At 45.0% G+C, this 16,373-nt stretch overlaps 1 protein-coding gene across 1 annotated transcript in view; it reads right to left on the bottom strand.

The window, feature by feature from the left end:
- The window catches only part of CACNA1C (calcium voltage-gated channel subunit alpha1 C), a 645,253-nt gene that overhangs the window by 190,699 nt on the left and 438,181 nt on the right, over positions 1-16,373 (bottom strand). Inside the window, exons 8-9 of the mRNA XM_035028541.1 lie at positions 8,042-8,145; positions 393-565 (exon numbers count right to left, since the gene is read on the bottom strand). Of these exons, the coding sequence (XP_034884432.1) occupies positions 393-565; positions 8,042-8,145 (277 nt within the window). The remainder of the gene's footprint in view (positions 1-392; positions 566-8,041; positions 8,146-16,373) is intronic.

Genomic DNA, 16,373 nt, shown 5'->3' with positions numbered 1-16,373 from the left:
TATATATATATGTGTTAGGATATATATTCCTACATTCCTACACCATAGGGATTTTAAAACTCTAATGGGAAGACCATAATCTGCCCCTTGCCCAAAGAGATGGAGCCTGGAGGAGGATGTCTGATTAAAAAAAAAAAAAAGAGTCCACCTTAGCAAAATCTCAACTGTCTTTTAGAATCTTTGGATCTAAAAGGAATATGAGGCTTTACAGATCAACAGCAATTATTTCACATCTGCGACTAATTTCTATGAGTAGAAATGACTGCAATCAATGCATTTGTTATTCCAGGAAGACAAACTGTAAGGATAAATTGGTGGTAGAAGGTCTCCCTGTTCTGGCCCCTGTCTCCTCCCTCTTCCAGAACCCAGCCCAAGACAGGATGGCTGCTCACTGTTTCGGGGCTTCTCCTCATCCATGCCTTCATCCTCATTCTCGGGGTCGATGTCCTCTGCCTGGGTGATCCAGTCCAGGTAGCCCTTCAGGTCCTCTTCCAGCTGCTGCTTCTCTCGAAGCTTCTGGAAATCTCCCCGAGCCTTGGCCTTCTCCCTCTCTTTGGAAAACTCTCTGGGGAGTGAGAGCAGAGGGGCAGGGCAGGGGAGTGCATGAGGAGGAGGAGAAGAAGGAGGAGTAGGAGTAGGAGGAGGAGGGCCAGGTGGGCGAGAAGGAGAGATGGAGATAAGAGGAAACAAAGGGATTAATTTCTTCACACCAGGAGACCCGCCCACCTGCCCCTGCTTTCCACAGACAGCCTTCTCTCCTCATCCCAGGCTTTGTCTTTATTCTCACATAAACAGAAAGTCACCGAAGCGGACATTCTTGACACAGGCCACTGGAGTACAAAGGGATGGATGAAGTCCATTTCCCTTATTCTTGGATCATGGTCACAGCCTTTGCCTTTTAATAACAACTATTCTCCAGTGACCTGGAAACCCCTTTCAAACAGTCACTAAAAAACCTCCATGACAGTTATGGACTGTGCATTTTCATTTCCCCCCGGAATTGGGTGGCCACTGGAAAACCTCAAAGCATCTCTGGGTGACAAAGGCGTTAAGGGCCGGTGGTATGCTGAATCCCGCTCACCCGCACTGGCTCCTGGGAGCCCACCACACACGGCTCTTTGTTCCTCTAGCTTCACTGATGTCTCCTTGTGGCTTGAAATTGGCCATGGTGGGAATATTTACACCATGGAAATTGGCAAATGCTACAAACTAGGGCTTTTTGCTCCCCAAAGAGCTAATTGGTAAATATTTACCAGTACACCACTGATTTGAGGCCCAGGAGATTCAACTACCTCAACCTCTCTTCTCATTACTAGAGTTTGTTTTGCCACTTTTAACATGCCTGGAAGGATTTCTAATCTAGAGAAAGTTCTTCCCCACAAGGAGACAAATGAGGACTCTAAACACAAGAAAATGTCCTGGGGCCTGCCCTTTTGGTTAAAAAAGAAATCTAATCAGACTGGAAAAATACATAAAAGCAAGATGATATAAAAGTTAAATGATGCATTCAGTTTAAAGTAATAATGAGTAGAAATTGGAATTGGATTGGGATTTGCTGGAAGAAGGACCTGTTAAAAATTTTCTGACAGAATGAGTATTTCTTTCCTATTTTTTGATTCTGTCCTGATTTTCAATCTGACTTCAAATTCACTTTCTGAGCAAGGAAGGGGGGCTGGCAGCAGAACGTAATGACCAAGAAGGCTAGTTCTCAACTCTCAAAGCAAGTTTGTGTTTTTTCTTCCAAAATAGGTACATTAGGAGCATTTTGGTCTTTGATATTCAGTTTATGGGAAATGGGGCCCTCAGTGGTGTGTGTGTGCATGTGTGTGTGTGTGTGTGCACGCACACATGCGTGTATATGAGAGAGAGTGGGACATGCGCTGGGCATCTTGATTAATTCATAGAGACGTGATTCCTCCTTCTTTCACTAGTACAGGTCTAGTTCAGGGCAGGAGGTTGTAAAAACCACCTTGAAGGAATTTCTTGAAAGGCATCCTGGAAGGAAGGACACAGCAACAAACCACAGGTAGGCAAAAGCTCCCGAATCCATTCAGTCATATAGGGGTGGCTCTATCACCACCTCCACTATCTAGTATTTGCATTTTGCTTGTGCTGCTTAGGAAAGCACAGATTTTTAGCATTCACCATTTTTATGGATAAAAAGGTGTTAGGACTGGGAGTGGTGTAGGGAATGTTTTAATTGGGAGATGTGGGGGCTCTCAAGCTAATGAGTTTTCTTCAACTGCTGTCTTAATGATGCTCTGCTTTGCATGGAATTTTCTTAAATTTGATTGAATCCAATTCTAATTGGATTGAACTTGCTCTTTCTCCGGCTTCCTGCCAACTGGCGGGTACCTTCATTTCCTTCCCAGGGAGTTTAATGCCAGGGAAAAGGGACCAGATTGACAGCTCAAAATGAAGACGGAAGCTTTGCCTTGCTTTGTTCCCTCCCTCCTTTTGCTGTTGGGGATGAGCATGGATAGATCCCCTATATCTGGTCATACCACCTAGGCTGTAGACTCGCTCTCTGGAGACAGTCACTTCATACAGCAGTTCCTTCCCCATGCAAATTGACTCCAACAACTGTGTTTCCATTTCTGCCCACATACATTTGCATTCTCCATTTCTTTTCTGTGGCGTGGGTTTGGGGTTGTAAGGGGACTGAATAGCGGAGGGTTCACTTTAGCTCTTTTGGATTATTTCGCAGAGGGCTTAAGTTCTAGTTACAAAACAATGACCCATCCTTCTTCTGGAGTCAGGAGAACAGGGTTGGGATCAAACTGGGATAGGAACATTTGACCCAGTCCTGTGTTACAGCATCCGCCCTGTGGAATGAAAGCTCATCATCCATACCCGAAGACTCTGGGGAACTAATATAAACATTTACAAGGAGAAAAGAAAATGAGGTTGTGTTGGGGTGTGAGGGGAATGGAGGCAGGGTCAGATCTGAAGCCCTGCTGGCTCCCATTGGCTCCCATGCAGTGAGGGGCATAACTCTGCTTGTGGCTGGATGGAAGGTGAGCCAAGGTTTCTTTCTCCAGACTCCACACAGTAAGGGATTTGCTGGGTGGTGGTATCTGGATCTCTTTATCTCCTTGCCTGGATGACAGCCATGTGCCTGCTCTGGGGACTGAGCTAATGAAGACATGAAGCCCTAGCCTGATGGGCTGTGCTGGGCCCAGGGACCAGAGCTGGCTAGACAATCAGTCACAGCCATGGGATTTGTCATAAGGCAGGAGTACAGCTCTTGCCAGCAATGGCCAACATGAAAAATGAGGGGTGGAATGGAGAGCTGGGGGCCAGTGCTGAGTAATGTAAAGCATGCTGAGGGAGGTATATGTGGGAAATCCAATCAATACAGAAGGCTGGGGCTCTAGGCCCTCTGATGAACAATACAGTCGATTCTCATTATTCATAGATTCCGTATTTGCGAATTTGCTTACTCACTAAAATTTATTTGTAACTCCCAAATTGATACTTGTGTGCCTTTGTGGTCATATGCAGACATGTGCAGCATGGCAAAAAACTGGAGTCACATAAGCAGCTGAGGTTAAACACAGCTACACTCTGCCTTCTTGTTTCAGCTCTCACACTGTAAACAAGTGTATTTTTTATTATCCCTTTAGTGCCATGTTTGTCACATTTCTGTGCTTTTGGTTGGTGGTTTTTCTGTAAAAATAGCCCCCAAGCACAGTGCTGAAGTGCTGCCTAGTGTTCCTAAGTGCAAGAAGGTTGTGATGTGCCTTAGGGAAAAAGTACACGTGTTAGATAAACTCCATTCAGGCATCAGTTATAGTGCTGTTAGCCATGAGCTCAATGTTAATGAATCAACAATATATATTAAATAAGATGCCTTTAAAACACATAAAATAAAGTTGTGTATTGGTTGGTTGACAAAAATACTGTGACTAGAAGCTCACAGGATTCTTGCATTTCTCCTGTATTTCTCCCAAGAGTCCAAGAGTAATGGTTTAGTATTCATTAATTCAGTGTTCATAGTGACCTCATAGAATATAACTACACAGATAATGAATATGACTATAGATGTTGCTGTCTCTTCTGCTTCCACCCACACAGAATGCATGCCCTGGATCCTTCTGGGCCTAGACATTGTGTCTTTACTATAATGCCATGATCTAGTTATGCTTTCAGGTTGCAAAATGCTTCCCCACCAAGCCCCTTGCTATTTTGGGGAGAGAGACCAGCCCATATCCTGGTGGGAAAGAGGACAGGATGACTACCCATCTAAGAGATCCTGAGTTCCTTGTCTACTGATGGCACATATCTGAAGTCCTCAGTTTGCAATCACTTAAAACAAAAAGTGACCAGATTCCAGAGTCCGGGGACTTTTACCTGACTATAGCTTAAGTGCAATTTTGAGAATCTCACTGTATTGCTTTAATTTTAGTAGGCTGGAGACTGAGATTTTTGGAGAGAAAAGCAAGTATAATCCAGTTCTTGTCTGTGCTAATAGAAGTCCTGTGGCTTGTGAGGATCAACAGATAATGAACATGAAACCATTTTGAAAAAATCCATGAGATATATATTCTTTACACTGACTCTATCTAGCCTCGTGAGGAATAAGATGTTCTGAATACGTGAATGTTCCAGATGAAGGTTACCTAACCCTTGGTCACCAAAATCTCGGAATGTTTACATTTTACTTTATAGAATGTCCTCTTTCCTTCTTGAATAGAACACTCCAAGCACAATTTAACATTTTCTTGGTGACTGAAGGACATAATTTATAAGGATGAGTTACTGTGTTGGGCTGTAAAATAGTATTGTCCTTAATTGGTGGGTGTAGGGTCTCAGACCACTCCAGTTCCAAAATGCTCCAAGGCATTTCTACTAAGCTGGGGGGGGGGGTGTCTGTTCTCTCTCAAGGACTATTAACATTTGCAGGGCTGCCAGCCCCCATGCTAAACAACCATGCCCTGCTGCAGCCTCCTGAGTGGTGGCTCTGCAGCTTCCTCTTGGGGCTCTTTCTGTTCTCAGCGGCTGTTTTCAACAGTTGTTCCATGGATTGCTTCTGCCTTTCTCCCTCTTCCTCTTGCTCCTCCTCACTGCACTTACTGCTCTCACCTCCCCACTTCTTGACTCTAATTTAGGAACATGGGATTAGCCAGTTAAATGGGTTTGGGGATAGTATAACATGGAGGTTAGGGATAGAGGCTATGGATTCACGTTGCTTGGGTTTAATCCTCGATCCTCCATTTTCACCTTAAGAACTGAGGTAGTTTCCTCATCTGTACCTCAGTTTTCTTCTCTATAAAACAGAGATATAAATAGCACCTAGCTCATAGGGTTGTTGTGAGCATCAAATGAGCTATCCACCAAAGGCTCCATGTACTGAGCCTGCCATGGAGGTTGGTTACTGTTAATGCTATCACTGGGACAGTGAATTTCGTGGAGCTCTGAGAGGTTTTTGGATGCTATTGGAAGGTTGGTTTAATCAGAAGTCTGACTGATGAGTAAGTGGAAGTTTTGTTGCATTCTTGTGGTGACTTTTATGTTATTGTCCCGACTGATCAAGATGCTGACTCAAAACTGAAACCACTGCCACCATGTGGTAGCCAATAAGAGCCTGATTCCAGGTTTTGTCACTGCATGGACCCAGGGCAGTCCATTCAGAGTGTCCAGCCCTTTTGACTGATTAGGAGGCCTCCTCAAACCAGGCAGGGGAGATGACTACCCATAGACACTTCTCTTTCTGTGCAGAGGGTGTGCCCAGCAGCCCAGGAAGCCTTGGGAGATGTTCCATCAGCAAATCCAGAGCTGTGAGGAGCAGACTACTACTCTGGGACAGGGTCAGGGAGCAGGTGCTGGGGAAGGTGTCCTGCAGAGACCAATGTATGGACTCCAGAGCTCACAGTTCTGAAGTCTGAAAGCCTTAGTGTTCCTGTTTAGAGTCAATTCATGTTCGGAGCATTACTAATGCCAGGCTTTGGGCTGTTTTTACACGTGCTATCTCAATGGGACTGAGTTGGTCCAAGACATGCTCTTCAAAACGACTTTTCTCTCACATCAGCAGCTGCTGTCATTTAACTTCTCTGCCAGGAAGACAACTTTCCTGGGGGACCCAAAAATGACTGTGAGTAGGTACCCTGCTTGAGGAGGGGCCTTCATTGGCCAGTGCTGATTCTCCATTTTGGATTCCTGGGGCGGGGGGGATTTCACTTGCTTAGATTTGTTCCTAATCTCTGGGGGAAGAAAGTAGAATCACATTTTTTTAAAGGTTCAGAGCTCTAGCTTGTGTTACAGTTCAAGTTCATTCAATGTATAGCCAATGGATGGTGATGAGAAGATGGGGTCCAGGCTCTGCCTGAGTTCTGGTCCTCGTTCTAATACCTAGAAGCACAATGACATCACATAAGCCATTTACCTCCAGGCTCACTTTCCTCATCTTTAAAAGGAAAAGGCTGAGGGTTTTATGCAATAATTCCAGATATGATAAGTAAACAATAATCATTATCATGATAGCACCATTATTGAACACTTAGTATATGCCAAGTATTTTACACAAACGATCTCACTCTGTTATCACAACAACCTATGAGTCGGTATTATTTTCATTTTTTTTGATGGTTAACTAAAGTTTAAAAGGGTTAAGTTGCCCAACTCTATGCATCCAGCAAGTGCAGAGCTGGAATATCCAAATTTGTCTCGAATGGGAGTGATGAAGTTGGTTTTTTCAATGCTTTGATTCACATATAAACACAGGAGCATTTTCTTGTGTTGGAACACAAAATTGAAAACCTTTATACCTTCCAGGCAGCTAACCAGGGGCTTATGTTGTCCTGTTCATCATGTCCTGTTATGTTTATCCCTGATGGAAGACACTAGTTTCCTGTGTGGCCTTACCTTGCTTGGCAAAAGGCATGGTGTCATCAAAGTCTCTAACAGGCCACCCACCATGGAAAGGAGTGAGGGTGGGAGCAGATTCTTCCCTTCACCAAAGCCCAAAGACTAAACTGATGCTCCTATAGGACATTAGGCTATGGCAGGAGACAGGAGGAGCTGTTCCCAGTTTATGTACTTAGTAAAAGTTAAATGCAATCGTTCCTGTCATGCCTGACTTTATCCCAGCATTACTGTCCCTGGAGACATAGGAAAGGCTATTCAAAGCAGGGCAGAAATAGATTGTCCCCCTCCCCCTTGTAGCAAAGGTAGCAGAGGAGGTCACCCATGAGCAGGTCACCAGGAGCATTTAGGTGTTAGGCCTTGGCCTGGCTGGTGTGGACTTGTGAAGAAGAAGATAGGTTGAGGAAAGGGCCAGTGAGTCTCTGTGGTGTCAAGGTGGCCATCCCCAGGGCAGCTTGATGCCCCGACCATATGTTATTTCTACCACTTTTTAACTTCATCGGAGCAAAGGCTGAAATTAGGCAAACTTTATACTTGTAGCCAAGTAGATAAATTTAAAGGAAAGTATATTCCATCTCCTCTATTCGCAAATAATCTACGGCTTTGAACAGCTAAGCGCCATTTCCATTCAGAAAAAGGGCATATGAGACACGGACTGCAGAGTCTATGAATTAGAATCAAAGACAATTTTATTTTTAGTTTGTGTTTGTTTACTTATATTTTAAATCAAACTCTTATTACCCCAGTCCATTCAATAGATAGCATAAAAGCTATCTGAAGTCTTTTTGTTAGCCTGCCACAATGGTAATCAGGCAAGTACCTACTGGCAAGGCAATCCCTACTGCCAAACCCTTTCGACTCAAGGCTCTCACCATGCAGCTCCTCAGGTAGAAGGAGAAACATCCTGCCTACCTGAATAGCTGTTTGAGGGTGGGAGGGGCTTGGATGAGCTAGCAGGAGACAGGCGGGCCTAAGAACCTCCTCGTGAAGCCCAAACCAACAGATTAATCCTTGTACATTTGATCCTCTGTCCAGCCAGGCCAAGGACACTCACTTCAAGGCTCCCAAGGTAGCCTCTTATCCCAGGTTCATCAGAGCCAGAAAAAAGAATAAAGCCAGGAATAGCAGAAAGAGTAAATAAAATAAAATCAAGACCTTTTTCCTTGGTCCTGCTTACCCGCTAAGAACACCGAGAACCAAGTTAAGTACAAAAAATGACCCTATGATGATTAGTGTAACAAAATAGATCCAGGGCCAGTCCCTTCCTACGGCATCATTGACCTGGAAGAATGGAATGATAGTTAGTGAGGCACACTCAGCAGCCGAGCACGGCCAAGTGCCCATCACCGGCTCCTGGACACTGACCCAAGCAGTGCCGGGACCCGGGGATCCTCTAGGTGCAAATCAGAGGTCAAATGGCCTGCCCAGCCAATGGGTCAGAATCTGTGGTTGAATGGGGACTTTTTTTTTTTCCCCTGGTTTTCCTGGCCTGTTAGGATCCCATCCCTGAGGACCCTGGTGATGGATACAGTGGGACCTGGGACCTTGCTCGGCTGCATTGTAAAGAGTACATAGAAACGGTCAGCTTACCCGCTCAACACACCGAGAACCAGATTTAGAACGAAAAAGGATCCAAAGATGACCAGACTGACAAAATACACCCAGGGTAACTCATAGCCCATAGCGTCCTGCATCTGGAAAGATGAAGGCAGGTTAGGAAAGAGAGAGCAGAATGAGTTAAAGTGAGGAGGCAGGCAGGAAGGGTGTGGACAGAACTGGAGGAGACCAGCGAGGCTGAACCAGGATTCACTGTCATCTCTGGCACCCTCGATATTCAAAATACTTCCCCATGACCCTGACCTGAACCATTTGCAGGCTCTGAATTCTGGCTCTGTTGTTTTATTTTCCGGAACCAGAAAACTTTCTTCAATGTTTTCACTTGTCTAATAAGGTGGGTTACCTAAAAAAGTGATTTTTTCAGCCTAGGGTGGTTTCAGCTCAGTTGGGTTTATGTGGCATGAAATCTTCCACTGCACCCCGGGCCAGCCTAACCTTGGTGTCAGGAGGGCCTCGGCTCTTCCTGAAGGAACCAGACACCCAGAACCTTTGAGGATACATGAGGGAGGAGAGCCCTTCCCGGGGGCTTTCCTGAGCTGGCCCTGGAATTTAGAAGCAAAACTGCGGTGCTTCACAAGCACTCCAGGCCACAGCCCAGGAAGGACGGTTGTTTTGGTTACTTTTGCAGAGAACAGTTCCTATCCTGCAACCTCTTTTCCTGTAGCCTGGAGACTGTGACCAGTACCTAACTGTGTAATGGAGACAGCCTCTGACAGGTGGCAAACCCCTGCAGTCCCTGGAGGCAGTGGTGTGCTGGACCTGGCTCCTCTGGCCTTTGGAGAACCACCGCACATCTCTTCCCTCGTTCGTGTTCAGTGATGTCACTAGGGTAGCCCGAAAATGGCCATGGTGGGGCAGAGTGGGCAAATGACAGAGATCAGCCCCCCTTTGCCCTTTGCCCCTAAGAACTGGTGGTTAAACATTTACCAGCACACAGCTGGCTGGAGGGTAGGTGTAAACATGACGTGAAGACACAGAGCAGCATTTTTTATCAAATAGGAAATTTGTTCTGGTTTAGTTTCTCAAATCTATTTCTTTTAGTGCTTTCCAACTAGACTAAACAGGATTTAGTCATATCTTTCTAAAATGAACCCCAACTTTGTCTCTGTGAAATTACCTTACAGGAACCCAAACTCCTAATATACGAGCTTCCCAAATGATTGACATTAGTGGATCTCATAGTGTGGCCCTGACCTGTTTAGAAATGCACATGCTCGGCCCTCCCTGAAACTCTGCGGGTGGGCCCAACAACCCATGTTTTAGCAAGCCCTACAGAGAGTCTGATGTATGTTAAAGTTTGAGAACCAGTGATTTACACCATGCTCCATAGCTCTCAACTTCAAATATAAGGACACGACAAATACTGTGATTCACTACCTGTCTCTGCTTTGTTGCATGGCAGTTTTCATTAAAGTGTGGTCTGAAGACCAGCAGCATCCGAATCATCTGGAAGAATTGTTAACAACGCAGATCCCTGGGCCATTGCTCCCAAATCAGTGAGCCTTATGACTCTGCGTGTTAATCACCCAGGGTATTCTAAAGCCAGGGGCCTCAAGCGAGTTACACATGGGATGGGATAGTACCTCCCTCAGCCCTCAGGGCTTCTCAGGCTCCAAAAAACCTTACCCATGTGCCTGAGAATGCTGGACAAATACTATGTTCTCTGTGTGCTGTGAGTAAAAAAGATCGAGAAGTACCGGGAGACCTACTTAGTTGGACTGGTCTGAAGTGTTACATCCCAATATGTTATTTTCAAATCTAATACTATTTATCTGGCGTCACTATATTTTGGGTAGAGGAATCTACCAAATGTGGCACAGAACACAAAAATTGTGTTCAGGGCTTGGGGACATTGGTTTGAACTCAGTCACTGAGCAAAAGAAGAGTTCCCAACGTATGTCTACTTTACCATGTCATAATTCAATTCAATTCAACATGAATTTATTGAGCATTCCCATTCCCACATACTCTGCTGTTCTTCACATGGTGCTTATCACCTTTTAACTGTATCATTTATTAATTTATTATATGTTTGTCTTCCATGTAGAATGTAAGCTCCCTGAGGACAGGCAGTTTTGGTCTGGTTTGTTCACTGGTGTATCCCAAGTGCTGAAAACAGTGCCTCACACATGGCAGGTACTCAGTGCATGTTGAGTGAATGTATGAACTTGATACGTGCCAGGCACTGCGCTATAAATAGGAAGCCCTTGCTAGCATGGGGACAGATAAATAAAAGGCAACTACAATGTGAGGTGGTAAATGAAGTTGTAGGAATAAACATGGAGGGTTCTAGAAGTGTAGGGGGAAGAGTGGCTGTCTGAGGTTTGGAGAAGCAAGCAAGTGCCAGACCAGGCAGGAATGGCTAAATCTTGCACTGTAAGTCCACTGAAGGCAGGAGTGTAGGGGCAGGAAGGAAGCCCAGAGGCCATGTGGTCCTGGGATGGGAGTGGGGGTTTCCTAGGAAGTTGGCAATTATTAAAAATAGAGCCCACATCTGAAAAGCCATCCTGGCTCTGGGATGGAGGCTTCTTGCCAGTGGCTGAGGACTAAAATATCCAGCAAAACAGTGGTTGTTAGGAGAGGCAGGGCAGAAAGTTCTGTGTATGTCAGACCTTGCCCCATCACAGGGAGCCTGGGAGCCTCCTTTAACCAGAAATTTACTGTCTGAAGCAAGGCTACAAAGGAAACCAAACCAGCAGAGGAAAGTCCAATAACCACCTAGGAGGAGAAAAAGAAATCTGTACCCTTATAAGAAGGAGCAGGACTGGTGAAATGAGGTTAGGGAGGAGAAAGGCATAGGCATGATGGCGATCTTACCAACCATAGGCCACATAATGATTGTAAGGATGGCCATGTGATTTCAGGGTCTGTATGTCACATTTTATCTTGGGGGACAACGACAGAAGCCTTTCACTATTCTTTTTTTTTTTTTTAAAGATTTTATTTATTTATTTGACAGAGAGAGACACAGCGAGAGAGGGAACACAAGCAGGGGGAGCGGGAGAGGGAGAAGCAGGCTTCCCGCCGAGCAGGGAGCCCAATGCAGGGCTCGATCCCAGGACCCTGGGATCATGACTTGAGCCGAAGGCAGACGCTTAACGACTGAGCCACCCAGGCACTCGCCTTTCACTGTTCTTAGCAGTGGTCTCATTGGAGTCCACATTGGTGCCACGGTGCTTCCGGAGTGCCTACTGTGTGTAAGACACTGTGTGCTGTGCCAGTGAGAGTGATGGGGTTGAAACAGCCGTGGGATAGGAGAAGGCATCTGTGAGGAGGTGTTTATGGAAGCAGGATCCAAGGTCAGGAAGCCTTTAAGTGTCCTAGCTTTTCCTTTCTCAGATTAAGTCTGGCCAGTGAAGGTCAGAGTCCTCTCCTCTTCCCTAAGTTAGGGAGGGTGGGGAGGTCAGGAAGAGCTGACGGAAGCTGTGGACTCCCACGTGAGAGAAGGTGCACACCCATGGCACTCCCGCATACAACCCCATGGGTGCATGGACCCCGTGTTTCTGACCAACCAGATGCTCTGTGCTAATCTCAGAAGGGCTTTTCCCAAGAGTGGCAGAGGGGGCCTGTTCTTGTGAGTTCTCCTGCTTTGCCCCGGATCTCAGACCTCCTTACTTTCCTCAGAACAGAAGGGAACAGGTAGTTGCAGGAGGCAATGGCACGCTTGCTGCAGTTCACCCTCCCAGAGCTGCCTCTGGAGCCCAGGCAGATGGTGAGTGGGCGTGAGGGCTGGCTGGCACTAAACCAACCTCCTTGGAATGAAATATCTCCTGACTGGTTCCTCATAACCCTAAATTTGTGAACATTTAACCTCACAGAAAATATAGTTCCCCGAGCCACATCTCTCTCACAAGTCAACAAACTCATGGACCTTGAAGATTTCCCTGGGCCCTTATTCAGTTAGGGTGTCCTTTCCTTTGTGTCACAGGTGAGTGACTTCCAGCATCATTAAGGACCTCAAATGGATGGAACTACAAGCCATATTGCCCATAGATAACTCATAGAGAGCCTTGTGATAACCTCATGACCCATAGATATCTCATTGATATCATGATAACCTCATGACCCACAGATATCTCATTGATATCCTCATGATAACCTCATGACCCATGGATATTTTCTATAGATATCCCATAGAGAGCCAGGGCCATATCCAGGAGACTCATGGTCTCTACCTCTCCCTTGTCCTATGCTTCTGCTTTGGTCTCTTCCTTGCTGTGAGACAGTTCTTTCAAAGGTTTAAGATGCAGAATAGCAGGTGAGGGGCAGGAGGTAGGAAGACAGATGGGAGATTAACGAGCTTCCAAGGTATTCCTAAGACCCCATCACTTCCTCAGCAAGCAATGCTTGGCAGCCCTTGGTGGGTGATTCTCTGGTCTGTCTGGCTCTGGCCTGAGAGGAAAGCACCCCTTTTGTTTTCTCTTTTACTTTCTCCTCTTTATTCTAGGCCACCTACTTTTGGGGGCAGACTGGGTAGACAGCCTACAATGCTGGGTGACTCTGAAGTAGAGCAATGCCTGGAGTGATGAGATTGATGTCTTAAATCAGCTGGAATGGAACTATTAAGAAGAGAGAGAATAAATAAAGACGTATTTTTAAAAAATGACCTAGATTGCTGACACCCTTATTTAGAGATGAAAAAAGATAGGTTTTCTCAAACCATTAAAGCTATATGTTTCTTAGGTCTATAACAAAGGAAGCTTTGTGACTTTTCTAAGGAAGGCACATATTTAGGCATCTTGATGTCCACCATCTGCAGCCATTGCAGCCTCCAGGCCCAAGGACTAACAGAATGACCCCAGCCTTTGCTGAAACACATACCTTATTATTCCTAGAATCCATAGACAGACCAAAGGTGATACTGAATGAAAAACACAGAAAGAACCTTCTGAAAACAATATCTAATTCCTTGAGGGCAACCTCAACCTTAAACCTTCAAATCCAACATACATTTTTTTCTCCAAAAAAAGAAAAAATAGGAGGAACAACACCTCCTGGGTCCTAGTGCACCAAAGCCACTCTCGATCCTAGCTCATTTCCATGAGTTTTCAAGTTGTGGCACTTTCTCCTATAAGGTTCATGACACAGGCACTGTGGATTTAAAAAGACTAAACAGTTTCAACGAATGCCAAGAGGGCTGTCACTTGACATCAAAGGTAGGAGGTGCAGACCCACAAAAATCACAGTGCTTTCCACAAAGCATAATTAGAGGACAGCGTTTGCTGCTGCCATGAATGCCAGTGCCCAGGGTGATGGCTCAAAAATCTGTGACTACTCTTGACCTTTGTCACCTTGCTTGTGGACACAGGGTTTCCACCCATGGGTCAATGAGTGAGCAGCAAGTCTGACAAGTTTCATCTGACTCCTTCCTGCCCCTGCACCTGTTTATCATTATACATGGAAAACCTGTGAGTGCCTTAGGGCACAAGTTAAAGCCTGGATCATGTGGGGGAAGACACCAAAAGGCTCTTACCATGAAGGCAAGCCAACACATTTAACTCCTTGATCTATTTTTAAAAAGTCCCTGAACTCAGATGGGATCATGCACTGACATCCTAGGGGAAGTTAGAGAGTGTGACTAGAGTGGTGGCCCCACCTGTGTAGGAGACAGCTGGCTCACAGCCAAAGGAAGCCCTGCTTATTTGTCCTGGGCAGCCACCAGATGTGGGGTCAAATTTGATGTCTATGACTGCACCTCTAGGCAGGTGGCCTTTCAGACCCTTAGGAGAGAACACTTAGGGGAAGCTGAGCTGTTTCTTGGTTCTGTTGAGAGAACCTAAAATACAGTTCTCTCCAATCTCCCCAAATGTTATAAAGCTTGCTTTCCCCATAGGGAGGAGTCTCAAAACCAGAGAAATTCCCCTCTTTCCCCGAAGTGTTCTGTGTCAATGCAGAGTTCTCCCTGAGTGTACTGCCATGGGCTAAGTCATGTTTTCTTATTTGTCCTTTATCTCTTCAATTAGATCCTAAATTCCTTGAGGGCAGGACTTCTCCCCATCCCTCCACCCCAGTCCCTACTCAGTCCTAGGAACATAGTAAATGCTCAATAAATGTTTGTTAAATAGAGTTATTGAATAATGACTCATTTAATACCAGTGAAATGAATAAAATAAAACCTAAAAATAAAGTAAATAAAAGCATTGAGAGATGTTAATTTTCTTTCTTGATATGCTTATAAACAACTAGCTTATTGTCTAGATGACATAACAAAGTCTAGATGACTTTGTTTAAAACAGCATGGGCACTAAGTGGGGATCGCTCTAACAGAAACAGATTAAAAGTTAAGAACTGCAGGGTCCTAATAGGACCTACCACTTTCTCTGCTCTGATACCTGTTAAAGAGCTCAGGATGCTGTTTCTAGGTTACTTGAGGATTTTTTCCCAGCTCTTCGCTTAGAATGACTATTAGGTCATAAATAGAACTCAGCTCCATTTCTGCTTTGTTGATGCCTTCAGAGACTCATTTTCTATATTCTATAGTGAAAAGAGGTGGCTTTTTGAAGAAAAGATGGAGTGGGAAAAAATAGGGTAAAGCCTGAATCAACCTGCCTGGATATAAAAGACCTTTGTCATAAATGAGGGATGTTTCAGCAGCACCAAGAGCAGACACGAGTGGCCATCTCTCTTTCTCTCTCCCCCTCTCTCTCTCTCTCTGTGTGTATGAGAGTTTAGAAGGAATTATCTTCCCAGCATGTCCAGACATGTAAGTGGGACGACAAGACCAAGTGTGGAGCTGACAACTGACTTATGAAAGGTTAAAACATTAGAATTTTGTTCCCAGGGTCTCCGGCTAAGCCCAAACTAACCCAGATGCTACAAAGGACACTATTTGTAATTCCAAAAATCTTTTCTTTATATGATTTCTCATTAAGTATTCTTTCTAATCCTATTTTAGGCTCAATTTCTATTTTTTAAAAATCAGTGAAACAACTGATCCTGGAGAAACCAGTTGTGGCAGGGGGCAATGGGTGGTGTTGGAAAGAAGTGATCCCACTATGTTGGTGGTAGGTAGGGTGGGGTGTGAATCTAGGAAAACCTAGACCTGAGTGCTTTCACTATGCTGCACAGTATGTAATATTCTTGGGGGCCCTGGGTGAGGAGAGGTCAACAGAATCCTCCTGATGAAGGATTAATTATTCAGGCATCTAGATTCCTGAAGAGCCAGAAACGTGTATTCTTGGGTGATGCCTACTCCTAACTGCTGCCTCCCTTTCCCACAACTCTCACATATAACCTCCTCCAGGTGTTCCAAACCCTGGGTAAGTGGTCATGTTATTTTGTTTCACAAGAGCATGGGGTTATCTCAAGTACAAACTCAGCACTGAACAGACACTTGATTGAGGTTTATGCTATTCAACTGTGATCTGGACGCAGTGTGGAAGGGATAATGGTTTCAAACTGACCCTAGTCCTCAGACCACATCTAAGAATCCTGCAGATCATCTTGATTTAGCTGCCAATTCTTCCTTCAGGAAGGCATGTGTTCAAACCATAGAAGACAAGTAGTCTTGAATTATATGCAGAAAGTTAGGGGTGTTTGGTTAAAAAAAAAAACCCATAAAATCTGAACATAGAAATAGAAACCAATCGTAATGCCATACAATATTGGATTCTTCCCTGTCTTGGTGCTTCACTGTTTCTAAAGAAGGCTGATACTTTTGTTTGCTCACCTTTCCCCACTATTTTAGGAGAGGTACGGACATTCTGAGAGTAAATGAAGAGGCTTTGGCTTAAGAAGCCATTGCCCAAAGAAACTACATCTCAAACTGAGTTTTGGCTTAGTTTCCAAATCCCCAATGTCCCCCACCCCTTACCCTGTCATCTACAGATTCGGTAAAAGAAATGTTTCAACATATTGTTAATCTAGTTGGAGCCTTGACCCAGTGTATGGCC

This window comes from Mirounga leonina, unplaced genomic scaffold (assembly GCF_011800145.1).
Source record: "Mirounga leonina isolate KUSES-001 unplaced genomic scaffold, KU_Mleo_1.0 Mir_201, whole genome shotgun sequence".
Lineage (NCBI taxonomy): Eukaryota > Metazoa > Chordata > Mammalia > Carnivora > Phocidae > Mirounga > Mirounga leonina.
This window is presented reverse-complemented; position numbering and strand designations above follow the sequence as displayed.